We start from the raw sequence: 27,995 nt of genomic DNA, 5'->3' as shown, positions 1-27,995 counted from the left end.
CTTTTTAGAAGCAGAACTGTACACCACCAGCAAATTAATCAATAACTCCTGTACCAGCATTAGAATAGTAAAGTGAGAATACCTGTGGTCAGCATTATTCTTATGTTTCCCATTCCATAGTCTTCTGCTAACAGCTGATGGGGGAGGAGAAGAAGGGAGAGGAGGAGGAGGTATAGATGGCAGAGGGGGCAAGTTTCTCTTATTTCTAGCTGCCGGAATCCATCCCTCTTCTCCCTCGTGTTTGAAAGTCCGCCTGGGCTTTGGAAGTGGGTTGATGAAGGGTTTCTTCTCCGGTATCCCTGGTTCTGTGTACACATTCTCTATGCTGTGATCCTTGCATTTCACTTGAGATGCTTTTACCTCTTCCAGAGTCCCAAAAATGGGCTCACAGATTTCTGAGTCTAAGCTGAGGAGCCTCTTATTGAGTTCAGAGCCACATACACCTTCCTGGTCCTCTGGGAAGGTTTGTCCCTCATCTGCCTTCTCCTGCAGACAGTGTGGGGAATAATAAGTACCTGGCATCTGTGGCTGCAATTCTGCTGATCCTTCCTTCAAGGCCTGCTCCAGTTTCTTGACCTGAGTCAGTACTGAAAGGTTCTCTTTCTGGACCTCCCACTTACCACCTTTCACCTCCTTGCATTTTCCAACACTGGAATCAACCTCCTCTTCCTTCTCCTGCATTTCCACTTTCCTCTCTGTTCCCTGCCCCATGCCCTTTGAAGTGCCCACTCTCCTTTCATTCTCTTTGCCTGTCCCTTTGCATTCCAACTCCCAGGTTATAAGCCTCTTGGTGTCCACTTTCCTAGGCCCCAAAACTTCCCCACTCATCTTCTCCACCGCACATGGCATCTTGTGCTCCTCTTTAACTCCTTGCTCTTCCTCCTTCTGACTGACCAGAGGAGAAGGCGTTTCCTTTTTCCCTTCCCATTCAGAAATCTTGTCCTTGATACTGAAGGGCTTATTCCTCAAACTGACTTTCCCAGCTGACTGTAAATTCTGAGTGCCCCCTATCTGCCTCCTTATGATTTTGCTGCTCTCCTTGACATTAAGATCCACAGATGGGTCACTGATAATCATTTTGGGACTCAGCATGTTCTGCTGAAAGCAGTCTAGCCTTGGATCCAGCATCAAGTTCTCCAGTGATTTCAATGGGCTTTTCACCACAGAAGAAACGTGTTCAGCTTTAGGTCCTAGACTCAGAGTGAAACTTGCACCTTCAGAATAATTTTCACTTGAAGACCCAAACCAAAGTCTTTCTAATTCCTTCACAGTGTTTGTATTATTTTTACTTGCAAGCTTGACCCTATACAGCAAAGACAAAAGAGACGAAAAATTCACTTTTCCTGATCATTTGGTCATCAGTACACCAGCTCCATATGCTCTATTGAAGTGAGTGAGGTTAGCAGGGATGCTCAAAGATGGGGGCTGCTGAAGAGCATTCTCAGGAGAGGATCCTGGATTCTGGAATGCACTCCGTCTCTCTCTTGCTATGACAGAGTCCAATTTGATGCAAGACCTGTCTATTATTCCAGGGGGAATTCTCTGAGGGAGTGGAATGGGGTGAGAGTGGGTGGGATTATAGTTTTTGAAAATTAGGAGTGTTCATACTGAGAACAGGTCAATTTGTATTTTTGTATGCATTTAAAATAGAATAGTATGGTTTTTTACTTAGTGCATAAGACAGGTGCATCAAAATAAAAGTCAAAATGGACTCTGGTTTACTTAAGATTTAGTAGGTAGCGCATGATTATCAAACAGATGTGTAGACTTAGGACACAGTAGGTATTCCTCTAAAGTCTACCCAGTAACTCCTTTCTAAATAGATTATTTGGCTTAATCATCAAGACAAGGCATAACAAGTTCCAGTTGCTGGCAGCTGAAGTTACCAAAATTCAAACTAGAAATAAAAGGAGGGAAATTAACCAATGCAAATGATTTTCAAGGGACGTGGTAAATACGTCATTTGGAGTCTTTAAATCAAGGCTGGATGTTGTGCTAAAATATAAGAGCTAGTTCAACCAGAAGGTATTGAGCTAGATGAAGGAGCCACTGGATGAAATTCTATGGCTTGTGCTACACAGGCAGTCAGGCTAGATGATCACAGCAGCCCCTTCTTGCCTGGAGATCTATGAAACAGAAGAAAGAACCTCACCCATAGTGATCCTCTCCTCCAATAATTTCACCTTCCAAGTTTTTCCAGAGCGTCCATTAACAAAATAACATTGCACTTTCATGTTTATTATTATTATTCATCAGTTGCACAGCTGTAACATCTAGGGGACCGACAAAGGGATTAGGCTCCCATTGTACAGACACACAACACACAGAGAGTTCCTGCCCCACAGAGCACACCACCTAAATGAAACTTGTCATGGCAAGGGATAAAAAACAATTAATTACATGACACCTGGCTGCATCAAACAAACATGTACTTCACCCAGCACCTGTCACCCAAGGATCTCAAAGTGCTTTTATCAACATCCATGAAGCCCCAGCTGGGAAGACATTTACATTTATAACATAATCTTTTCAAACCCAAAGCTCTTTGCAAAACAATAAGGGCTTGTCTATGCTAGAAAGATGGCACTAGTGTAAGTAGATCAATTTTAAAACTATTTAGCTACAGAAGTGCGACCCCCCTCCTATTAAACCAACGTAGACGCACTTACCCCAGTTTAGTTTAATTCTATAAACTCCTGGATTCATGTAAATGGGGTGAAGTGCTGGTAGTGCAGTGAGCATGTAAGCAAACCTGGCAGCCACTATGCGCCCAGCCAGAGCTAACACCCAGACTCGGACATTGGCATCTGCGGTTACCGAAGGGAAGGGAGATACTAACCAGGATAGCATTGTCCCCAAGTCTCATGCTCCTGTAACGTCTGCCTATTTCAGTGGGAGCAGAGACTTTCGTGTAACCTTTTGGACAAAGGATGACGCCTCTAATGGGGTGGACCCCCACCCCATGTCTACTAGTGCACTGTGGTATCATCACATGTTATTAGACTTCCATCAGGATGTAGGATTTAAACGTACAACCTGATGGCCTAGAGACACCGGCTGAGGCATATTGACGCTAGAGGCATGTTTTAGGCTATAAGAGAGAGCACCAATGGAAAGTAATGACTCCCTCTCCACTCCCCGCCCTTGGGAAAAAGAAAAACAAGAATTTAGGACTTTTCACCTCTCAATGGAGTTGCAGACACCGTTTTCAGACTTGCTGCTCACGTCGGCTGCCTTGCTAGCTGTCATTGTGTCAGCACCTGGCATGGCGACAGGTCACCTGGGGGAAGTCAAAGCAACACTTCAATGATCAGAGGTACTGTATTGTGACAGACTGACAATAGCCTGTAGTATCCTGACCAAAGCTTATGGAATGAAGATAAACTTTACTGAATTAAGCTAAATGTGATTGAATCAGGGTTAGTACTTTGCGGGTTCCATTGTATTAAAATGCAATTGTGTATGTGTTATGGGGCACTGTATGAACCGTCTCTAGGAAAAGGGGGATGCTAATGCACTGCCTCTGTTATCAGCCCTTTGAAGTGCCCCTCCCCCCCGCGCAGAGATGTGGATATACTAGTTCAAATGGGATTCTCCAGGGACCAACAGTCAAAGCAAGGGGCTTTGGAGAAACAGTCTAGTTTTAAAATGACTCGGAGCCTTCTTCCTCGTCCAGCAGACAGTCAGGACTCTGGTGCATGGAGGGCCCCAATCTTTATGGTGGGGTTGGAAGGACGGGGCCTACTGAGACCCCATAAAACTGGGTACTTGTACAGTAACTCCTCACTTAACTTTATAGTCATGTTCCTGAAAAATGCGACTTTAAGCCAAATGATGTTAAGCAAATCCAATTTCCCCATAAGAATTAATGTAAATGGGTGGGGTTAGGTTCCAGGGAAACTTTTGCACTAGACAAAAGACTATATTATATATATATATATATACACACACACACAATATAAGTTTTAAACAAACAATTTAATACTGGTTTCAGAGGAACAGCCGTGTTAGTCTGTATTTGCAAAAAGAAAAGGAGTACTTGTGGCACCTTAGAGACTAACCAATTTATTTGAGCATGAGCTTTCGTGAGCTACAGCTCACTTCATCAGATGAAGTGAGCTGTAGCTCACGAAAGCTCATGCTCAAATAAATTGGTTAATTTAATACTGGTACACAGCGATGAGGATTGTGAAGCTTGGTTGAGGTGGTGAAGTCAGAGGGTGGGATATTTCCCAGGGACTGCCTTACTGCTAAATGATGAACTAGCAATTGGCTGAGCCCTCAAGGGTTAACTCATTGTTAATGTAGCCTCACACTCTAGAAGGCAGCACGAATGGAGGGAGGGGAGACAGCACGGCAGACAGAGACAGAGACACACACCGTGTGTCTGAGAGACAGAGATGTGCACTGCTCCTTTAAGTACTCTGACCCCACTCTAAGTACATTGCCTTTTTAAGTAGATCAGCAAGCTGAGATGGCAGCTGCTTCCAGGAAGCTCCTTCTGTCCTGAGCCCTGTCGTGTGTCTCCCCCCTCCCCGCAACTGCTCTACGGAAATGGGGTAAGTGGGGTGCAGGACCAGGGAGGAGGGGGATGCCCTGACATTAGCTCCCTTCTTCCCTCCCCCCGCACAGGAGGCTCCTAGGAGCAGCTCCAAGGCAGAGGGCAGGAGCAGCACATGGCAGTGGGGGGAGGGACAGCTGAACTGCCGGCAACTGATAGCCTGCTGGACGGCTGCCGCACAGGGAACTTAGGGGAACGGGGAGCTGATGGGGGGGCTGCTGGTCCACCCTGCTTCCAAGCCCTCACCAGCTTGCTGCAACGGGCTGCTCTTCCTGCAAGCAGTGGACAAAGCAGGCAGCTGCCAAACGACGTTATAAGGGAGCATTGCGCCACTTTAAACGAGCATGTTCTCTAATTGATCAGCCAGGTAACAATGAAACAACGTTAACCAGGACGACTTTAAGTGAGGAGTTACTGTACCAAGCTGAAGCTGTAATGAACTTGTGACTACAAAGGAAACTCCTCGGCTAGCGTATAGAAGGACTGCTCCTGTCAGAGCACTTGTTAGGATAATGTCTGGTACGTTTATTGACAAGCAGGTAGGTTTGTCTATTGTTTTAAACACGTTTTCTTGACAGTGCTTTTACCATAATAATAATATAGGCTCTCATAAGAAGATCTGTGTGGTATCTATAACTATGGGCAGTCATGCTGTTAACTGTCTCCAAAGAGAAAGCAAGCAGGTATGCTAGGGCAGCTTGTCTGAGCTGGGAATACCACAGTGATGGCAGGGAACTGTTCAGCCTGCAAATACCCCAGTCAGACAGGGCAGAGATACAGGTCTCCATCCAAAAAGGCAACTGCTGGGGAGCTGGAGGCCTGAGAGTGGGTGCCTTGGCTGGACTCCTGAGGGGGAACACAAGTGCCGTTGCCCTGAACTGTGACAGGTAACACTGTCTGTTCCAACATGACAAACTTCCCTTGGCCCTCCTCTCTCCAAGCACACACACAAAACCTGCCCCTGAAAATCCAGTAGGATAATAGCAGCAAGTCACTTCATCTCTCTGCCTCCATTTCCCCTTCTGTAAAATGGTGATGATCATTTTAATCCACCTACCTCCCAAGAGTGCTGTGAGAATTAGGTAGTCTTTGGGGCCTGGGCTGTCTATTACTCTGTGTTTGTACAGTGCTGAGCACAGTGGGACTTCTGTCTCAACTGGTCCCATAGGCACTGCCATAATAAACATGATTAGTAATGATAACTAGTCAATGGCTGTACAGTGATTTGAACAGGCAAGACACTACATAAAAGCTAAACATTATTGTTCTAACACTTGGGTATCTGTCTTCTCTCAGGAGACAGTTAAAAATGGCTTGAAAAATAATCTGTCTGATCCAGAGAATTAACAGCCCCATGGTTTATGAAGCCACTGAATCGGCAGCTTTCTTGGACTGGTACCCAGCTGAGACCCAGGTTTATTGATTAAACTACTGTAGGCCCCATGGTCACTTTGTGCTCAGGTTCCTGCTCACCTGGTGTATTCTCACTCTAGTGGGTCATTATAGAGTGTTACTGATCTCCCTTGGGAATTTAAGGGGGGAAATTCATCCCTGAGCTATATGCACTGAAATCAAGGGTGTCAGGGTGAAATGCATCCCTGGCCTAAGGTCTTTAAATGGCAGAAGTTGTTTTGGTCACTGCCCACTATTCTTTGCATGGTGATTTCTATTCTTTGTGGGGTAGGGGTGTCAATCTATCCTCTTGTCGCACCCTTGCAACACAGTCAGTGCAACAGATGTTCTCCTTTTTGTCTTGTCCTGAAAACCAACTCTGGCTCTTTAAGAGCCCAACCACCCCACAAGGCAGTGTCAGGACTTCTCAGAGGGCATTATCTGTAGCCACTGAAAAGCATTTCAATGACAGGAAGGAGTTCATTGTCTCTTACACAATACTTTGAAACCCTGAAAGCCTCTGGAGTCTATCCACTTGGCTGGTCTATCAGATGCTCCCCTGCCACGGCTGGAGTTTGGCAGCAAGACCAATCGCATCAGTAAAGTTAGTAGTTCCTAGGACTTTTGCAAGAGAATGAACATATACAAAGTATTTCTCATTTCCATGGTCTACATACTTTTAAAGAAAAGAGAGAGAGAGAAATAGAAATAATTCAGTCTTGTTCTTTTCTGAGTTTTCTTTCCCTGCTCTCACCCCACCCAGGCAAAATTCTGTAAGACAGAGTGAACTCTGGATCATCTCAATGAGTCCAGGTTCAGGGTTACTCATTACAAACCGTGTCCTCTCTTTCCAAGGCAATAAGCCCCAGGGCTTCTCTTCCTCATTAGTAGCTGGAACAACACCCAATTCATTTCTGTCATAAATATAAAGGGAAGGGTAAACCCCTTTGAAATCCCTCCTGGCCAGGGGAAAGCTCCTCTCACCTGTAAAGGGTTAAGAAGCTAAAGGTAACCTCGCTGGCACCTGACCAAAATGACCAATGAGGAGACAAGATACTTTCAAAAGCTGGGAGGAGGGAGAGAAACAAAGGGTCTGTGTGTGTCTGTATGCTGCTCTTGCCAGAGACAGAACAGGAATGGAGTCTTAGAACTTTTAGTAAGTAATCTAGCTAGGTATGTGTTAGATTATGATTTCTTTGAATGGCTGAGAAAAGAATTGTGCTGAATAGAATAACTATTTCTGTCTGTGTATCTTTTTTGTAACTTAAGGTTTTGCCTAGAGGGGTTCTCTATGTTTTTGAATCTAATTACCCTGTAAGATATCTACATCCTGATTTTACAGGGGGGATTTCTTTATTTCTATTTACTTCTATTTTTTATTAAAAGTCTTCTTGTAAAAAACTGAATGCTTTTTCATTGTTCTCAGATCCAAGGGTTTGGGTCTGTGGTCACCTATGCAAATTGGTGAGGCTTTTTATCCAACATTTCCCAGGAAAGGGGGGGTGCAAGTGTTGGGAGGATTGTTCATTGTTCTTAAGATCCAAGGGTCTGGGTCTGTAGTCACCTAGGCAAATTGGTGAGGCTTTTTACCAAACCTTGTCCAGGAAGTGGGGTGCAAGGTTTTGGGAAGTATTTTGGGGGGAAGGACGCGTCCAAACAGCTCTTCCCCAGTAACCAGTATTAGTTTGGTGGTGGTAGCGGCCAGTCCAAAGACAACGGGGGGCATATTTTGTACCTTGGGGAAGTTTTGACCTAAGCTGGTAAAGATAAGCTTAGGAGGTTTTTCATGCAGGTCCCCACATCTGTACCTTAGAGTTCAGAGTGGGGGAGGAACCTTGACATGGTGGCATAGTGGTGGGATTAACCTGAAATCATTTTGAGATCCAGTTGAGATTTTTTGAACTAGAAATACAGATTTTAAAAAGGAAATTTTTTTTCCTTTGGAAAGGAAGTCCAGAAAGCTTTGAAACTGAAAGCAGCTTGGTTTTTCTCTGCTTTGTGGCCAAGCAGAGACAAAAGGGGATTATCTTGTGAATTGCAGGTTTTCTTTGCCTGGAGGCAGGGTACTTAACTCCTGCAGGGAAATTCACAGTCTTCCAACCCAGAGGTTTTTTTTTTTCTTTTCTTCCTAAAAGTAAATAGGGGGTGTGTGTTCTAGCCATTTGCTTTTTCTTTGGGCTGGGTAAGCAGGTTTCCAAGTAGTTGGAGGTTTTTTGCTTTAATTTGGGCCCAGAGCAGAGACAAGGGAATTGTCTTTTTCTGTAGGCTGACAGTCACTATCAGAGAATAGGTATTCTATTCCAGCACAGCAAAATTTTACAGCCAAGTTTTGTTTGTTTATTTCTAAACCTCGGGTGTAAAGTTAGTTAAAAACAGAGAGGTGAGAATGACCAAATCCTCAGCTCGACTACAGCTGGAATTAGCCAAATTTCAGGCTGAGGAAAAACAAAGGGAACATGAAAGACAGATAGAACTCATGCGGCTGGAGAAGGAGGTACAGGAGGCTGCCCACAAGAGGGAAATGGAGGCAAGGAAGCGTGTGGAGGAGGAGAAGGAAAAAGAGAGGAAGCGTGTGGAGGAGGAGAAGGAAAAAGAGCGGAAGCGTGTGGAGGAGGTGGAGAGGATAAAGGCCCAGCAGAATATACCAACAAACCCTAGCAATCCTTCTCCAGGTACCACTTCCCATCCCAGAAAGTTCCCCACCTACAAGGCAGGTGATGATACTGAGGCCTTCTTAGAAAACTTCGAAAGGGCCTGCCTTGGATACAACATCTCTACTGACCAATACAGGGTAGAGCTGAGGCCGCAGCTCAGTGGACCCTTAGCTGAGGTGACAGCTGAAATGCCTAAAGAACACATGAACAAGTATGAACTGTTTAAATCCAAGGCGAGAGTCAGAATGGGGATAACACCCGAGCAGTCTCGTCGGAGGTTCAGAGCCCTAAGGTGGAAACCAGACATGTCATTTACCCGACATGCCTACCACATTGTGAAACATTGGGATGCCTGGATATCAGGAGCAAGTGTTGAATCTCCAGTAAATTTGCCCTTCCTAATGCAAATGGAACAATTCTTAGAGGGTGTTCCTGAGGAAATAGAAAGATACATCCTAGACGGGAAGCCCAAAACTGTAATCGAGGCAGGAGAGATTGGAGCCAGATGGGTGGAGGTGGCAGAGAAGAAGAAGAAAACTGGTCGCAGTTGGAGCGGAGACCAGAAGGGACCACCCCAGAGCACACCCTATTACCAGGGGCCGCCCAAAGCCCCACCTACCTCCCAAAGAACCCTCCAGACCCCTTATCGTCCCACTACCCCGTTCTCCAGCAACCCTCCTCGCCCCAGTGACCCGTCAGCTGGACGATGTTTTAAATGTAACGAGCTGGGGCATGTAAAGGCCAACTGCCCCAAGAACCCCAACAGATTACAGTTCATTGCACCGGAATCACACCAGAGGTCCACAGGCCCAGATACCTCCCAGATACCCTTGGAGCGGAGGGAAACTGTGAGTGTGGGCGGGAAGAAGGTCACCGTGTGGAGGGACACCGGAGCACAAGTGTCAGCTATCCATGCTTCCTTAGTGGACCCCAATTTAATCAACCCAGAGATCCAAGTGACGATTCAACCCTTCAAGTCCAACTCTTTCAATTTGCCTACAGCCAAGTTGCCTGTCCAGTACAAGGGCTGGTCAGGAATGTGGACTTTTGCAGTCTATGATGATTATCCCATCCCCATGCTGTTGGGGGAAGACTTGGCCAAGCATGTGAAGCAGGCCAAGAGGGTGGGAATGGTCACCCGCAGCCAGGCTAAACAAGCCGTGAGGCCTAGCTCTGTTCCGGAAACTTCTATCAGGACCCAGTCAGAGGTGATGGACCCGGACCCCAGGCCAATGTCTGCAACAGCAGTAGTGGATCCAGTCCCAGAGACCCAGACGGAACCAGTCTTAGAACCGGAACCAGCCGAACAACCAACACCAGACCCCGTGTCAGCACTGAATCCAGTACTTGCAACCTCAACACTAGAGGGCCCCACCGAACCTGAACTGGCAGCAGCCGATAACCCTACACAAGAGGCTCAGCCGGAGCCTGAATCCCAACATAGTGCACCAGCGGAGAGCGGTTCACAGTCAACAGAAACAGCTCCATCCCCTATATCGCTTCCAGAGGGACCAAGCCTAGGTCCACAATCCCATGAGGAACTGATGTCTCCAGCATCAAGGGAACAGTTCCAGACCGAACAGGAAGCAGATGAAAGCCTCCAGAGAGCTTGGACGGCGGCACGGAGCAACCCACCGCCTCTCAGCTCTTCTAATCGCTCCAGGTTTGTTATAGAAAGAGGACTTTTATACAAGGAAACTCTTTCTGGTGGACACCAGGAAGACTGGCATCCTCAGAGACAGTTGGTAGTTCCAACTAAATACCGGGCCAAGCTCTTGAGCTTAGCCCATGATCACCCTAGTGGCCATGCTGGGGTGAACAGGACCAAAGACCGTTTGGGGGGGTCATTCCACTGGGAGGGAATGGGCAAGGATGTTTCTACCTATGTCCAGTCTTGTGAGGTGTGCCAAAGAGTGAGAAAACCCCAAGACCAGGTCAAAGCCCCTCTACAACCCCTCCCCATCATTGAAGTTCCATTTCAGCGTGTAGCTGTGGATATTCTGGGTCCTTTTCTGAAAAAGACACCCAGAGGAAAGCAGTACATACTGACTTTCATGGATTTTGCCACCCGATGGCCAGAAGCAGTAGCTCTAAGCAACACCAGGGCTAAAAGTGTGTGCCAGGCACTAGCAGACATTTTTGCCAGGGTAGGTTGGCCCTCCGACATCCTCACAGATGCAGGGACTAATTTCCTGGTAGGAACTATGAAAAACCTTTGGGAAGCTCATGGGGTAAATCACTTGGTTGCCACTCCTTACCACCATCAAACAAATGGCATGGTGGAGAAGTTTAATGGAACTTTGGGGGCCATGATATGTAAATTTGTAAGTGAGCACTCCAATGATTGGGACCTAGTGTTGCAGCAGTTGCTCTTTGCCTACAGAGCTGTACCACATCCCAGTTTAGGGTTTTCCCCATTTGAACTTGTATATGGCCGTGAGGTTAAGGGGCCATTGCAGTTGGTGAAGCAGCAATGGGAGGGATTTACACCGTCTCCAGGAACTAACATTCTGGACTTTGTAACCAACCTACAAAACACCCTCCGAACCTCTTTAGCCCTTGCTAGAGAAAACTTACAGGATGCTCAAAAAGAGCAAAAAGCCTGGTATGATAAACATGCCAGAGAGCGTTCCTTCAAAGTAGGAGACCAGGTCATGGTCTTAAAGGTGCTCCAGGCCCATAAAATGGAAGCATCGTGGGAAGGGCCATTCATGGTCCAGGAGCGCCTGGGAGCTGTTAATTATCTCATAGCATTCCCCACCTCCAACCGAAAGCCTAAGGTGTACCATATTAATTCTCTAAAGCCCTTTTATTCCAGAGAATTAAAGGTTTGTCAGTTTACAGCCCAGGGAGGAGACGACGCTGAGTGGCCTGAAGGTGTTTACTACGAAGGGAAATGTGCTGGTGGTGTGGAAGAGGTGAACCTCTCCATGACCCTTGGGCGTATGCAGCGACAGCAGATCCAGGAGCTGTGCACTAGCTACACGCCAACGTTCTCAGCCACCCCAGGACTGACTGAACGGGCATACCACTGCATTGACACAGGTAATGCTCACCCAATTAGGGTCGAACCTTACCGGGTGTCTCCTCAAGCTAAAACTGCTATAGAACGGGAGATCCAGGATATGTTACAGATGGGTGTAATCCGCCCCTCTGAAAGTGCATGGGCATCTCCAGTGGTTCTAGTTCCCAAACCAGATGGGGAAATACGTTTTTGCGTGGACTACCGTAAGCTAAATGCTGTAACTCGCCCAGACAACTATCCAATGCCACGCACAGATGAACTATTAGAGAAACTGGGACGGGCCCAGTTCATCTCTACCTTGAACTTAACCAAGGGGTACTGGCAGGTACCGCTAGATGAATCTGCCAAAGAAAGGTCAGCCTTCATCACACATCTCGGGCTGTATGAATTTAATGTACTCCCTTTCGGGCTGCGAAATGCACCCGCCACTTTCCAAAGACTTGTAGATGGTCTCCTAGCGGGATTAGGAGAATATGCAGTCGCCTACCTTGACGATGTGGCCATATTTTCGGATTCCTGGGCAGACCACCTGGAACATCTACAAAAAGTCCTTGAGCGCATAAGGGAGGCAGGACTAACTGTTAAGGCTAAGAAGTGTCAAATAGGCCTAAACAGAGTGACTTACCTTGGACACCAGGTGGGTCAAGGAACTATCAGCCCCCTACAGGCCAAAGTGGATGCTATCCAAAAGTGGCCTGTCCCAAAGTCAAAGAAACAGGTTCAATCCTTCTTAGGCTTGGCTGGTTATTACAGACGATTTGTACCGCACTACAGCCAAATCGCTGCCCCACTGACAGACCTAACCAAAAAGAAACAGCCAAATGCTGTTCAGTGGACCGGAAAGTGTCAGAAGGCCTTTAACAAGCTTAAAGCGACACTCATGTCTGACTCTGTACTAAGGGCCCCAGACTTTGACAAACCGTTCCTAGTAACCACAGATGCATCTGAGCGTGGTGTGGGAGCAGTTTTAATGCAGAAAGGACCTGATCAAGAATTCCACCCTGTAGTGTTTCTCAGCAAAAAACTGTCTGAGAGGGAAAGCAACTGGTCAGTCACTGAAAAAGAATGTTACGCCATTGTCTACGCTCTGGAAAAGCTACGCCCATATGTTTGGGGACGGCGTTTCCACCTGCAAACCGACCATGTTGCACTGAAGTGGCTTCACACCGTCAAAGAAACTAACAAAAAACTTCTTCGGTGGAGTTTAGCTCTCCAAGATTTTGATTTCGACATCCAACACATTTCAGGAGCTTCTAACAAAGTGGCTGATGCACTCTCCCGTGAAAGTTTCCCAGAATCAACTGGTTAAAATCGTCCTTGAGATGTGGAAAATATTGTTAGTCTTTATGTACTTGGTAGTATATTTAGAGATGCATGTGTCTTATTAACTCTGTTTTCCTAGAGCTCCAGGAAGAAATCCCAGCCAGTGTTTCACCCTAGCTGAGATTTGGGGGGCGTGTCATAAATATAAAGGGAAGGGTAAACCCCTTTGAAATCCCTCCTGGCCAGGGGAAAGCTCCTCTCACCTGTAAAGGGTTAAGAAGCTAAAGGTAACCTCGCTGGCACCTGACCAAAATGACCAATGAGGAGACAAGATACTTTCAAAAGCTGGGAGGAGGGAGAGAAACAAAGGGTCTGTGTGTGTCTGTATGCTGCTCTTGCCAGAGACAGAACAGGAATGGAGTCTTAGAACTTTTAGTAAGTAATCTAGCTAGGTATGTGTTAGATTATGATTTCTTTGAATGGCTGAGAAAAGAATTGTGCTGAATAGAATAACTATTTCTGTCTGTGTATCTTTTTTGTAACTTAAGGTTTTGCCTAGAGGGGTTCTCTATGTTTTTGAATCTAATTACCCTGTAAGATATCTACCATCCTGATTTTACAGGGGGGATTTCTTTATTTCTATTTACTGCTATTTTTTATTAAAAGTCTTCTTGTAAAAAACTGAATGCTTTTTCATTGTTCTCAGATCCAAGGGTTTGGGTCTGTGGTCACCTATGCAAATTGGTGAGGCTTTTTATCCAACATTTCCCAGGAAAGGGGGGGTGCAAGTGTTGGGAGGATTGTTCATTGTTCTTAAGATCCAAGGGTCTGGGTCTGTAGTCACCTAGGCAAATTGGTGAGGCTTTTTACCAAACCTTGTCCAGGAAGTGGGGTGCAAGGTTTTGGGAAGTATTTTGGGGGGAAGGACGCGTCCAAACAGCTCTTCCCCAGTAACCAGTGTTAGTTTGGTGGTGGTAGCGGCCAGTCCAAGGACAACGGGGGGAATATTTTGTACCTTGGGGAAGTTTTGACCTAAGCTGGTAAAGATAAGCTTAGGAGGTTTTTCATGCAGGTCCCCACATCTGTACCCTAGAGTTCAGAGTGGGGGAGGAACCTTGACAATTTCTAATGACAGAGCAACCTTGCAAAATTTTCAGGAAAATTGACCAGCCCAAGGAGCAAAATCTATTCACCCACTCATTAGGGGATATGTTTAAGGATAACGAAAAACTAAAGCTCATTCATTCTTCTGTCCACAGAATGACTCACTCAGGCAAGTGGGTGGGTAGATTTCTGCAAAGCTGTAAGCACTTAGATAGTAAGTTCACTGGGGCAGGGACCATCTCTTTGTGCTGTGTTTGTACAGCACCTAGCACAATGGGGTCCTAGTCTATGACTGGTGCTCTTTGGAGCTACCACATTATGAATAATAATACAGGCTGGCGTATATATAACCACTTCATTCAATCACCATCCGGAGCCTCTTTTGGCTCCATTCCCGCAGCCCACCCTGCCCACCTAAACTAGGAAGGGGAATCCGGCCTGACAGATGCTGTGGGTCTAGCCTGTGTAGGGGTCAGGAAGGAATTTTTTCTCCCATGGGCCAATTGGCAGAGGACCAGGGAGTTTTTTGCCTTCCTTGCAGCATCTACAAGGTGTTTAGTACCTAACGGAGGTACTGGGATCATGCTGCTTACTTGTTACAACATGCAGCTGGTTTCCAGTGAGGTTAAAAGAATAAAATGAATGGTTCCCAGAGGTGAAAGACCTGGGATTTTGGTGATTGGCCTTGGGCTCATATGATAGGATGAAACCTTGTGGTCTTTGTGGGCCACGGTCAGACCTTGTGGCCCTCGTGGGCTGAGGTCCCCACCCTCCTGCACCCTCTGTTCCCCTCAGGGGGAGGCGAGTGCTAGGACTCACAGAGAACAGAGTCCTGGGGGGTAGGCGGAGGAGAAACACCCCGCATTATGGATTATATGGTAAAGAGCTCTGTAACCCTGGCGCCAGTTACGGGTTATATGGTAAGGAGCCCTGTAATCCCTGCACTGGAACCAGTTAAATGCCTGATATAGGTGAGTAGTGGTGATGGGCAGGTTGTGGCTCTCCCCTACATTCAAGTTTAATAAAAGTTGCAGCCTGCCACTTAATTCCATGCATGTTTCTGTCCTTGCTTTGCCGCTGTGTCCATCAGCTAGCATTCAGATGTGGGCAGATGGGCAGTAGCGGTCAACATGGGTGGTAGTGGTCAACATGGGTCATACGTCTGATCCAAGCACACTGCTAAACTAGCCACTGTGGGAGGAGAGGCTGAAGAAGAAATGGATCATCACTGGCGGTGGGAAGGAGGAGGAGGGTGCAGACCTGTTCAGCCTCCCACTAAAGCCAGGAGAGACTCCTGTTCGTAGCTGCTTTCTGCACTGCTCCTGCTTAGGAGCTGAGAGACACTAGTCTGTGACCATGTGAGCAGGGCTGCTCTAGGCAGGAGGGTTCACTTCTAGCCACAGAGCTAGAGCTGAGAGTATAATGCCCCATGCATATTTGGGACTTGAACCTGTGGCTAGAGCAGCACATCGCTCCCTGGCCACACGGGCCTGTAGCAGGGAGTGGAAAATAATGGGGGGAGGCAGAGGGTAGGCAGAGGTAGGCACCCAGGCAGTGGTGCTGGAACAGGGCGGGGCAGGAGCCCATGGCCCTCCCACATTTCACCAGGGCGGATCCTTCCCCTCCTCTTTCACCCAGCCAGGCTAGCATGGAGCCCAGCCAGGGAGCCCAGACAGTTGTGGGAGACACATGTGTGGACCCTCCACCTGCCTGCGGTGCGGGGGGCTCTGGGAAGCCCCAGGCCTGTGTCCCCAACCCCAGGCTCCCCACATGGCCCAAGGCCGGTGGAGGGTCCATGACTGAACGCTGGCTCACCACAGCTGCCCATGTGGCTCCTCCCCACCCGCCTTCAGCCGGGGGGTGGGGGGGACATCAGAGTTGCAGCCTGGCCATGGTAAGAGCTGCGTGGGCAGCTGCGGCATGGCCCCTCCACTAGGGTTGCCAACTTTCTACCCGCACAAAACCGAACACCCTTGCCTGGCCCCTTCCCCACCCATCCTCAGAAGCCCCACCCCCACTCACTCCATCCCGCCTCCCTCTGTCGCTTGCTCTCCCCATCCTCACTTACTCTCTCATTTTCACCGGGCTGGCTCAGGGGTTGGGGTAGGGGAGGGGGGAGGCCTCTGTCTGGGGGTGCAGGCTCCAGGGTGGGGCCAGGGATGAGGGATGTGGGGTACAGGAGGGGGCTCCAGGCTGGGGCTGAGGGGTTCGGAGGGCAGGAGGGGGCTCTGGGCTGGGGCAGGCAGTTCGGGTGCGGGAGGGGGATGAGGGCTCTGGCAGGGGGTGCAGACTCTGGGGTGGGGCTGGGAATGAGGAGGTGTAGGAGGGTGCTCCGGGCTGGGGAGTGGAGCCGAGGGGTTTAGAGTATGGGAGGGGACTCCAGGCTGAGGCAGGGGGTTGGGGTGTGGGAGCAGGTACAGGCTCTGGGATGGGGGTGCAGGTTCTGGGATGGGGCCAGAAATGAGGGAGGGGGCTCTGGGCTGGGGCAGGGGGTTGGGGTGTGTGTGGGGGGCAGAGCTCCGGCTGGCGGTGCAGGATCTGGTGTGGGGCAGGAAATGAGGGATTTGGGGGGTAGGAGGGGGCTGGGGCACGGGGGTGGGGTGCGGGATGGGTGAGGGCTCTGTCTGGGGGGTGAAGGCTCTAGGGTGCGGTTGGGGATGAGGGGTTTGGGATGCAGGAGGGTGCTTCGGGCTGGGATCAAGGGTTCAGAGGGCAGGAGGGGGATCAGGGCTGGGGCAGGGGGTTGGGGTGCAGGAGGGGGTCAGGGGTGAAGGCTCTGGGTGGCGCTTATTTCAAGCAGCTCCCAGAAGCAGCAGCATGTCCACCCTCCACTCCTAGGCAGAGGCATGGCCAGGCGGCTCTGTGCACTGCCCCATGTGCAGGTGCCACCCCTGCAGCTTCCATTATCTACAGTTCCCAGCTAATGGGAGCTGTGGAACCAGCACTTGGGGCGGGGGCAGCATGTGGAGCCCCCTGCCTTCCCGTACGCAAAGGAGCCGGAGGGGGTGCATGCTGCTGCTTCTGGGAGCCACGTGGAGCCACGGCAGCCAGGGAGCCTGCCTTAGCCCCGCTGCGCCAAACAGACTTTTAAAGGGAGCCACCAAGGTCCCTTTTCAACCAGGCATTCCAGTCGAAAACTGGACACCTGGCAACCCTACCCTCCACCTGCCTTGGGGGTAGGGGCTATGGGGCAGGGACACAGCCTGGGGCTGCTCTCGGTGGGACCCCCACACTGCGGGCAGGTGGAAGGTCCCCCGCGGCTCTTATCATGGCCAGGCTGCGGCTTCGAGGCCCCCCCCCCCCCCACTGAAGCCAGGTCAGGGAGAGCTGTGCGGGCCACTGTAGGGAGCCTGGGTCCTCCACCTGCCCTGGGTGAGAGGTCCGGGGGAGGGGACAGGGGCTGCTTTTGGCCCGCGCCACACCCTGGGCATTATGATTACTTTCTTTATAAAACAAAACCCAAAGAAGACTCTGTCACGTGTGGGACCACAGAGGCCTGAGCTCGGGCGCACTCCACTACTCTGTGAACAGGGACACCAGGCCATCATGGTCCATAGATTGACAAGAAGGGAGGCAAGATGTCAAGTGCCAGTTTGACAATGCACTCAGAAATCTTTGCCATTGTTTGGGGGAACAAAGCAGCCATCTGATACCATTTCATAACAAATCAGGGAAAAGAATGCCACCAGAAGCGGGAGGGGAGGAAAGAAGAAGGGGAAGAAGCTCTCAAACCTGTTGACTGGACTGTGGGAAGGATGCAAAGTCTCAGGACAGAAGGCGCTCCACATATCTCCCACATGCACATGGCCTTACGATTCCCAGGGTCATGTGACAGTGACTTCCTGCTGCCAGGCAGAGTGAGACCTGCCCGGACCTCTCTCTTCCAAACAGAGTTCCTGCCTGCTTTGTGTTTGCAACAAGGCGTTTGTTTACTGATCTATCATTGGCATGCAGGAAACGGCCTGGAAATGAGCTGTAATCATCTGTCACCAGCAGTCGCTGTTTGGTTTTCTTCTAATTTAAGTTTTCCTTTCTTTCCTTTCTCCCCAACCTCCCACTCAAAACACAGTAGTAAGATAAAGCATATGCTTCTCTTTACTGATGCTGGATGCTTTAGGGAAACCAGGGTTTAGCATTTCAAAATGGACTAGTGATTTTGCGTGCCCAACTTGAGATATCTTAACAGGGGGGTAATTTTCACAAAGTGCTGAGCACCCACCTCCTGAAAAGTCAGGGCCCTCAAAGCAGTCCTGGAAAGGGCTCCCAAAAAAGGTACGCCAATTCCACTGTTAGCTTTTGAAAATTTAGCCCCGTAGTATATGGAAACAAGTAACAATCATCTTAGACAGCATAGGCTTTTCCACAACCCCACCTCCTTGTGAGCCAGCAGCAAGCATACTGACAATGAACCACTGAGAGATGTGTGTCTGTATTGGGGGTTCATTTGTGGTGATGATAAGCTAAGGGCTGGAGTAAAAGACTGACTAATAAACGTTCTCACTCCCTTGCCATCCCACACTACTCAATCATGGCAAGGTTCCCTTTTGCAAGACAAGGGTATTGGGATTGGTAGGAGGATTGCTTTTGGGCATTGATTCTATTCCAATCCAGGTCACATGGCTAGAAGTCACCACCATCTGTTCGGCTGCCTAGATGAAATAGTTAATGTGGTTTTAGCCCAATTCCTAGTGGGTATGTCTTCACATCCCGAAACACCACCACCGTTGTCTACCTTTATCCCTAAAGGATAGAGAAATCTTTCAGAGGAAAATGAGCAAAACTTATTGTGGAGAAGGTGGAAGCAGACCTGGTGTTAATCTGCCCACTCTGCTATCAGAGTAGGTACTCACCTTCTGCAGATTTCTAAACACATTCCTGAAAGCTGTAGGACAATTCTAATTAGGTAAGCCATGGGAGAACCAAACATTAAACAGTTTAGTCACTGTATCAAATGACATCACGGAGCTTCTATTCACAAACATGATCAAACAACCACAATAAGCCTTTCAGGGCTTCCTCTTTGCTACACTGTTTATGGTGCTATAAACAAAGCAAATCCCACGTACGACCTTGTGGTTTTAGAGATGTTCACTGTACAATGAACCTTAGCCATTTGTAACCTGGAATGGAGTGCCAGCCACCAGCATGGTAGGGGATAAGGCAATATCTCAGATTACAAGCCTTTGGGGGCAGGGATTGTCATTTGTGTTCTGTGTTTGTACAGCACGTAGCACAATGGGGTCATGGTCCATGACTGGGTTCCTACATGCTACAATAATACAAATAACAATAATAATAATCTCACATCACCAGAATGATGCCAGAGCTCTTCACCTGCCAGTTTGCAGAAACTGTTGCCCAAGGAGGATAAAGACCTAAAGATTATAGGAGGGACAATCCCCAGTTTCTCTTCTAAGATGCCCACAAAAAGGTTCCCTCTCCCCCCTGCCCAGTCATTTACATTTGAAGACATCTAAACCACATCAATTTCTTATTCAGGTCCATAAGACTCAACAACAATACATAGCATTTATATAGTGCTTTCAAACTTCAAAGTGTTCTACAGTGCAAATATAACATACAGAAGGCAACACCCAGCAAACAATATATAAAGAAGAGGAAGGATGCCAGGAAGACAAAATACTAACAGGAAGATCACGAATAGGGCTGAGCTGAAAGTTGGGAACTTGAATTCAAACCCCTTCCACCCCACCCTGTACTCTATTTAAAGGCTATTTCCCTTTAGGGGAAAAAGAAATCGCACACACAAAGTCCACTGCGTGGCCTGCATGCAGGTTCTCAATGCTCAAATGAGTCTTCTTGTTATGCATGTGCACGTACAGGTCAGAGAATTAATTTCCTCTGGGATCTCAAACAGCAGTTTGACCTAGATTGCGTCAAATCACAGAGAAACAGAGAGGAAGTCTCCAGGGCACGGATATACTCTCCCAGTGCTCTAAAGGTGGCAGAGCCTGGCGCGAAGGAGATGGGAGGAAGAACCAAGTGGCAAACTCCCCTTATGGAGCAGGTGGCAAACTCCCCTTATGGAGCAGGAGCGCTCAGTGGGTAGGAAATGCTGACTCTAGGGGCCCAATGGTGCCCTTCTATGGTGCAAAGCATGGTTAAAAATCTTGGTCACAAAGGACCAAGGGACCAGTTAGGAGACAGAAATGGGTTTTATAAAGGATGGGATGATATGAGGTCCCTGACACTTGATCACAGGATATTTATGGCCTGATTCAAAGCTTATTGAAGTACAGGGTAAGAGTTCCATTGACCACAATGGGCTTTTATCAGGCCCATAGCTGACCCTCAGAACAACATTGAAGGGGCTTCTCTGAGTCACCTTCGTTTCCTTCCCTCACCCATTCAGCATAACAGTCCTGATGCTGTGGTGACCCTCATACCTGCAAGCTGTAGAAACCCACAGTGCTTTTCTAAGCATTGTCTCAGTGCATTTACTTGATAGCAATGGAAAGCATTCATCTCCTTCCAAGAGCTGAATGTGCCAGCTGCATAGCGCTCCTGGCTTCTGCTGACCAAGTCGATTCAAGAAACTCGGAGCAGAACTCCCGTCATTACATTTCAGCAGGATCTTAATTGTAGATTTCTAACTCCAAGTCATACACATAAAAAGTCAGTGAATTTATGCAATGGATGTCCCTGAAGTGTCACATGGAAGCACTCCATTTCCAGCTTCACACTGCATTTCACAGCAGGATGCCACATGATCATACCTAATGAACCAACAGTAACAACACAGAGCACTTTTCCTATTCAAAGTGATGTATAAACCTGACAAAATCCACGCGTGGTAGGATAAGTACCATTATCCATTTTATGGATGGAGAAACTGAGTTGCAGACAGGTTATGTGACTTAGAGCACACAGAGAATCAGGAATAGAACTCAGGGGTGTCTGACTACAAGGCCTGTGCTCAGACCATTAGGCAAGACACAGACAGTGTCTGTGTGTATTTATTAATTGTGTACATACACACACACACACTTTACAAAATTGACTTTGACTGATCAGCGCCTATGAAAAGCAGGCCACATCGGTATCTATAAATGAATGTAGGCACCCAACTTTAAACACCTAAATTTGAAAATCTTGTTAACTTTAAGACTGAGTTAAAGTTTAGAGGAAATATCTGGGTGAAATCCACACTTTATTGAAGTAGACGGGAGTTTTGCCATTGACTTCAGTCGGGCCAGAATTTCATGCCAGTAATTTCAGAATAACAGAAAAAATAAACAAATATCCAAAAACATGGTAGTTATTGAAAAAAATACCAACCATTAGAAACCATTATGGTTACGTTTAAAAGGAACCCAAATATTTGACAGTACAGAAAACAACCTGCCACTAAAAAGGTTTTCTTAATTCTCCCTCAAAATGCAGAATTTTCCCCCGTAGTTATACTCCCTTAACGTGTAGAATGGGCCATATTCAGCTCTGGAACAGTGACTGTTTTAAGGTCTGATACCTTGTGAAGCATCTGGGCTAGCAACTTGAGTATCATTAGAGAACTTGCAAGGTCTTTTTCCATTGGCATAAGGCTATTGTTCAGCTCTAGCTCTGTAGCCCATAGGGCTAGCTTGCCTTTATTATATTCACTGCCTTGCCTTCATTATATTCTGCCTTTATTATATTCAGCAGTAACCTACAGGCCTGTATCCTGTAAGGCATTGGCTTCAGAAGTTAGCATGAGACTTGAGGCCTATGAACGTTGGCATAGATAAACAGCTCAACAGTAACCCTTGAGTTTTGAGGAACTGGAAATAGAGCGTAACAGGGAATTTTGTGCATAATGACATCAGCCAACCATAAAACCATAAGTTAACACCAGCTTTTGGAAAGAACATCCAACCATAAGTGCTAGGGCAACAAATGGACGTATATGATATTTAGTTGAAATCCTTAATATACTAATCTATACAAGAAGGACACCTCAACATTAGTAGAATGAGGAAATACAAATAAGGAAGAGGGGAGAAGCCCCTACTGAATATGCATTAGACATGGTGTCAGCATAATGTATTATAAAAGTACCCTGTTGGCAGTGGGAGAGAGACATGTAGCTCTTGGGAGGTGCCAGAATGATGGCCACTGGCGATGAGGAGGAAGATGATGGTGATGAGGAAGACAATGGGTAAATTTCAGGTTGTCCTGCAAGGGATGGTATGAGCATATGGATGTTCAAATGTACATTCTGTAGTCTCTCTACCCTACTGAGTTAGAGGGTTTGTGACTTTGTAAATATAGAAGAGTTCCTATAGCGTGAGTGTTGCAGCTGTGCACATCAGGGTTCCCAACTATATCGTTATTTTAATAATACTGGGCCTGATCTTCGGACAAGAACCTGTCAACCCTCAAAGTAATATGTGGGAATTCTTAAGTAATCACTATAATTAATACATAAGCTATAGATTAGGCAACACACAGGTGACTCCCAAAATATCAGAGCTCCAAATCACAACATTACTATATATGGCAAAGCTACTTTAGGCCTGATTTCAGCAAAGCCCTTAAGAACATCCTTAGCTTTAGTCACATACTTTAAGACAATTGACTTCACTGGATCTTAAGTGCTTATGTGCATTGCTGAAATGGGGCCTTAGCTAAATTGCAGATTACTAACATGTATTTCTCTCTTCCTAAAAGGCCTGGAGAGTCGACCTCATGTTACTGAGGGAGCCTGACCTTTCAGCTGGAAATATGAGATAAGACCAATAAAATGGTTTCACAGGTCCAGAAATGTTTTTTTTTTTCAGTCTAATAGGTGGCAGGGTTACAGGCTGAGAGCATGGGATGGGACAGAGGTTTTATTGCCATGGCGCTTGGTTTTCAGAAGCGTTGAGCACTAGCAGCTCCCACCACTGGCTGCAGCTGGAGTTAGGAATGCTCATCCATACCCTTGAAAATCAGGACAATGACGTTTTGGGATGGTCTGCATAATTTATGAGGGGTGCAGCCGTAAGAGAAAGTCAGGTCATCCTGGGTGAGGTAGAGGGCCTAGTTTTTCAATAAGCATGAGTAAACTCAGTTTGTAAGATGGTGATCAAACCATGAACCACATTTGACTCTGTTCTGGACATGGGTTAGGTGGACATGGGTTAGGTAACACCATATTATTCCAGGCAATGTGTGAGTCCTAAGACGAAGAACAGCTAGAATGTGCTTCTGGAACCATCACTCGTAAGTGACAGCACCACAGCGTTCCAGAGCACTGTGGTGTGACTTGAGCCCTGTTTCCAGTCCAGATGGGACTTTGAGTGACCCCTTACGGGCAGGTCAAGTTTGTTGACGAATGACCCCCCACAAAGAACTCCCTGGTTAGAAGGGCAGATTGTCTTCAATAAAGAAGTGAAATAAAGAAACAAAAATGTGGAGGATGCCAACTCCTCTCCAAAGTGATAAAAACAAATTATCACCAGGGAGTAAGTGGTGGGAAAAGTGAAGACAACCCTAACCTCATCTAATTTCTCCTGCTGCCGCCTTTACCCTGCAGTGCACTGAGCATTGAATCATTCTCCTTCCCAGCAAGATTTAATAAACACCCTCATGAGGTGCTCATCACCCTGGGATCTGGGCACCATCTGTAGCCCAGTAATGAGACTGTGTTACAGGTACCCCTCTGTGCCAATTCACAGAGGATAGGAGGCTGGAACTATGACAGCAACCAACTACAGAAGCTTCTCTCTTTAGCTCAAGCCATAACAGCCTATTAGTTTAGCTCCAGAGATCTCTGGTTCAGTCCCCATAGTGTCAGCTCTCACACATCCACGTAGCAGAATTAAGAAAGATGCTGCTTCCCAGAGCAGGGAACAATATGTGCTGCACCCCCTTAATTCAACTTTCTTAAAAGGAGACCAGCGCCAGGAGATAACCAACCAGGATATCAGCCACAGGGTCACACATCATCCTTGTTTGGAAGAAGCCCAAACAGATTGCTCTGCAGAAAGGACTTGAATTTATTTATTTTTAAAGGGGGAAAGCTGCTGTGTTTGTAGGTTTGTCAAGACAATAGAAAAAGGATATTGTACTGGAGCTGCCAGGAAACAGTCGACTGTCTGCCTGCATGAAGAGAAATTTTTCCCTTTCTTTTGTAATAGAAGGAATGTAGCTCAGAGAGCCGCCATCCGCCCTACACGAGGGAGGAAATATGAGAGCCTGTGCACTGCAAGGGTAAAGGAAGTGTGGGGGAGGGAGCAAGCTGAGATGATGTGGTTAAGTGGGTCATTGCACTGATGGCCAATAAAAGAAAGAAAGAAAGAAAGAAAGAAAGAAAGAAAGAAAGAAAGAAAGAAAGAAAGGAGTCTAAGTAGAACACTTGGGAAAAAGAGTCTTTCCTCTCCTGCTTCCCCCTTTCAATTCTCTCTCTCTCTCTCTCATGCATGTACACATACAGAGAGAGAGAGAGAGAGAGAGAGAGAGCAGTAATTCCAAAGGAAGTATACGTTTCTATTGGAGGATTTCAGCAGAGACCTTGAAATACAGAGCTAGTGTCAGGAAGACGGTGGCCTGTGGAAATACAAATTCTACCACCTGCAGCTGCAATTGCTACCACTGCTAAAAACAAAACAATAAAAGATTCTGGGATCTGACATCCAACTGTTCAGATGCCTCGAAATTCCTCTCAGTAGAGCCCTTCACTGATCTTTGGCAATTTGAACAAAAAACAGTTTCGACAAAGTGCCTTTAATCTCTTTTCTCCGCCTGCAGTGAAGCGTGCACTTGCATGTGTAGGAGATGTAGCATTTGTGTTGCTTGTGTTTACATTTTTCACTGACTTTTTTATAGCTTGAGAACCACACAGCAATTTATAGGGACAAAATAATGAAAGAGCTGAGCTTCTCATGGTGTTTAGTAAGTGGATGGTGGACATACAGCAAGAGGACCATGTCTCATGTTCTTTTGCCCTGCGAAAAGACCTTTGGAGGCAAAAATAAAATAAAATAAAAAACCTCAAGGGTAAAATTTTCAGAAGTGACTAAATGACTTATTAGCTTAAGTCCTATTTTCAAACGTGATTTAGAGCCAGATTTTTAAAGTGCCTAATGGGGTTTTCAAAAGTACTTAGGTCCCATTGATTTCCCAATGATTTCAATGGGCTGTAGACACTTTGGCACATTTGAACATTCCACTAAGCACCTATCTACATCTTTCGGTGCCTAAATACCTTTAAAAATCATATTCTTAGAAGCCTAAGTCTTGTTGACAGTCAATGCTTCAAAGTGCCTAAGTCACCTTTGAAAACAGGACTTAGGTTAATTGCTTCTGAAATTTTACCCTAAGTAAAACAAGCATCAAATTAGTCAGGCTGATTCGGATTCCTTTGCAATCTGAATGCACATTCCAATGTGTGTCTCTGTGCAGTCCGATGCCCTGTCACAAGATCATCAAGGTTTGGAGTGATACAGAATTACCTGACACACACATCCTCCCCTTCTTGAAAGACTTTTACGAGGAGAGGCCTGGGTTTGTGTGTGTGTATTTAAATGGAAAAAGTTTCTATGTTCAAGAGGGTTTGTTTATTTGTTTTCTAAATTTCTCACATTAACTGGCATGCAAGCAGACGAGAGGCAGCCAAGATGAGAGCAAATTGAAGAAAAGATACAAAATAATGGTATTCTTGACATTTATATCCCAGCTGACTCCAAATTGCTTGTCAAATCTCACAAATGCACTACAAACTGTTATGGAGCCATTGGTCATGATTCCATCATTAAGGCTGCATTGCAAAATAGTGTTAAAGTGGAGACTTATTCCATTGATTTATTAGCAAAGAAAAATATTTCCTTTCCAAATGCACATCATTTAGTAAGAGGATCCAGATTTAATTTCTGTGAAGGTTTTTAAGTGATTCCGTGAAATAAATTAAAAGCCAGAAACATTTTAAATGACTCATTTGGAAATCTTTTTGCTTTTCTGTTGGAATGTTTCGTTGAGTCCCTCATTTCTGAAAACTTTGAAACTTGAGACTTACCAAGTATGTAGATATTGATCACTTCTCCAGTCAGGGAGATGTGCTGAATTTCAGATGTACACAGTAAAGTATTAACTTTCATTTTTGCGTTTACTGTTATTTATGCCAAGCCATTTGACAAACACATTTTGCTCACAATTTATAGATTAATAGATTTTAAAGTCAGAAGGGACCATTATGACCATCTTCTAGTCTGACCCCTTGCATAACACAAGCCAGAGAATTTCACCCAGTAATTCCTGCATCAAGCCCATATCTTGTGGATGAGCTACAGTACATTTTTTATAAAGACATCCAATCTTGTATTCCAATGTCCTACCCATGAGGTCATCCTTCACCCCATATGCTCTGAATCAGGCCCAAAGATATTTTACTGTGCATGGGGAAGGCATTTGCTACAGTGAAGCTAACATAGAATGCATTCACCAACATTGTAGTCAGGATTTACAGGGTCCAGGACAAAATGTCAAAGCAGAACTCTTCTGAAGTCAAGTCCCTTGTAGGGACTCCAAAGCTCCCAGATCCACTGATTGCTCCTGGCATCATCCTCTAAATCACCACTGCCTCACTTCTCCCTTGATTTCAATGGAGCTAGCATTGCACCCTTAGTTTTTAATGTCCCTCTTGCCCAATCAGGCATCCACATTCAAGCAGTTGTTCCCTCATGCTGACAGGAATTCCCAGAGAAAGGAGCACGGGGTGACAGAGTGCTTGGCAACAGCAGTTGATCCAGCACTCTGATCATTGTGACTTCAATCAGTGGTGCCGTATACCTGAATATGGGAACTCTGCTAAATTGGTAGATTGAAGATAGCTTTTAACTCTCCCCAGCCTAATTACCTCAGTGACTCAGAAGGTGCAAAGGCACAGGAAGGAAGTGCCAAGTGGGGAGAGAGAAAACGGAAGAGCTGTAGGCTGGTAGAGCCAAGGACACGGGATGTCTCCCCTGCAGGGCTCAGGAGCCTTAGAGCCCCTGGATACTGTTCAAGCTGCTGCCACAATCTGTATAGGTGGTGGGAATGAACTCTATAAATCAATCACCGGGTCTTTGCCTGAAGAAGGTCTCCAAAGAGTTTGCTTGGCTGAAAAGAGGCAGGGGCAGAGCATACCCCTGCCACACACACTGCACTCAGTTCAATTTAATAATGTCTTGTTGACATCACAAGTACCACAAGTGTTACCAACATGTTAACCAGACAGCCCACGCAGGTCTCTCTGAGAGATAAACACAATCTGCCTAGGATGGGAGACAGATTACCTTTACAATCCTTCCCCTCTCCAGTGTATGTCAGGTCCCCCTCTATAACCAATCCACAGAGGATGGGAGCCTTTCATAACCCCCAGGTGCAGCGGTTTAGCTCAAACTGTAGCAGTCATGCTCTGAGGTCCCCAGTTCAGTCCCAGGTCTGTCGGCCTAGACAGTGGTTTCCACAAGAGCACACACTCTCAACTGCATTCACAAGATTACGTAATAGTCCATCTAATTTGGAGATCCATTTCTCATCATAACGATGCACTTTAACAGGAAGGAACTATGGTTAAACTCTATTTCGGCACTGTGTTGTTTAAGTTATCTGTGGTGGCAAATAAAGATGATTTTGAGGATATTGTCTATACAGGAACTATTAGTAGACTAGACCTAAGAGGAAATTCCCCTGTCATCTTCTTTTCACTAGAGGAGTCCCCAAAAGTGCTTTTGTAATTTTACACTTGATCTACTTCTTGGCTGGTAAGAAATATGTTTAGCATTTAAATATGCATTCCTCCTGCCAGCTCCTCCATAAGTAATAAACATTCACATGTGACAGTATTTACTTAATGAAAATCTGTCGTCAGCTTCCTTTAACATTTATATTAACATTAACATTAATTGCATTAACATTTACAATCCCAAACAAAAAGGAGGAGAGAATTTCCACCATCACAAATTGTGTAAACATGGAGCTAAGTCAATTCCTAATTAAAAGGAACGTTAAAAACATAGAAAAACTTCAGGCAAACCCA

General features: G+C 46.5%; 1 protein-coding gene across 3 annotated transcripts in view; it reads right to left on the bottom strand.

The window, feature by feature from the left end:
* The window catches only part of DENND2A (DENN domain containing 2A), an 87,323-nt gene that overhangs the window by 43,892 nt on the left and 15,436 nt on the right, over positions 1 to 27,995 (bottom strand). For all 3 annotated transcript variants that reach the window (XM_048830731.2, XM_075122927.1, XM_048830708.2), the window contains 2 exons: positions 3,182 to 3,280; positions 83 to 1,303 (listed from right to left, as the gene is read on the bottom strand). In XM_048830731.2, coding sequence (XP_048686688.1) covers positions 83 to 1,303; positions 3,182 to 3,267 — 1,307 coding nt within the window. In that variant the 5' untranslated portion in view covers positions 3,268 to 3,280. The remainder of the gene's footprint in view (positions 1 to 82; positions 1,304 to 3,181; positions 3,281 to 27,995) is intronic.

The sequence above is a fragment of the Caretta caretta genome, chromosome 1 (genome assembly GCF_965140235.1).
Source record: "Caretta caretta isolate rCarCar2 chromosome 1, rCarCar1.hap1, whole genome shotgun sequence".
Lineage (NCBI taxonomy): Eukaryota > Metazoa > Chordata > Testudines > Cheloniidae > Caretta > Caretta caretta.
The sequence above is the reverse complement of the archived record's forward strand: the minus strand, read 5'-3'. Positions and strand labels throughout refer to the sequence as shown.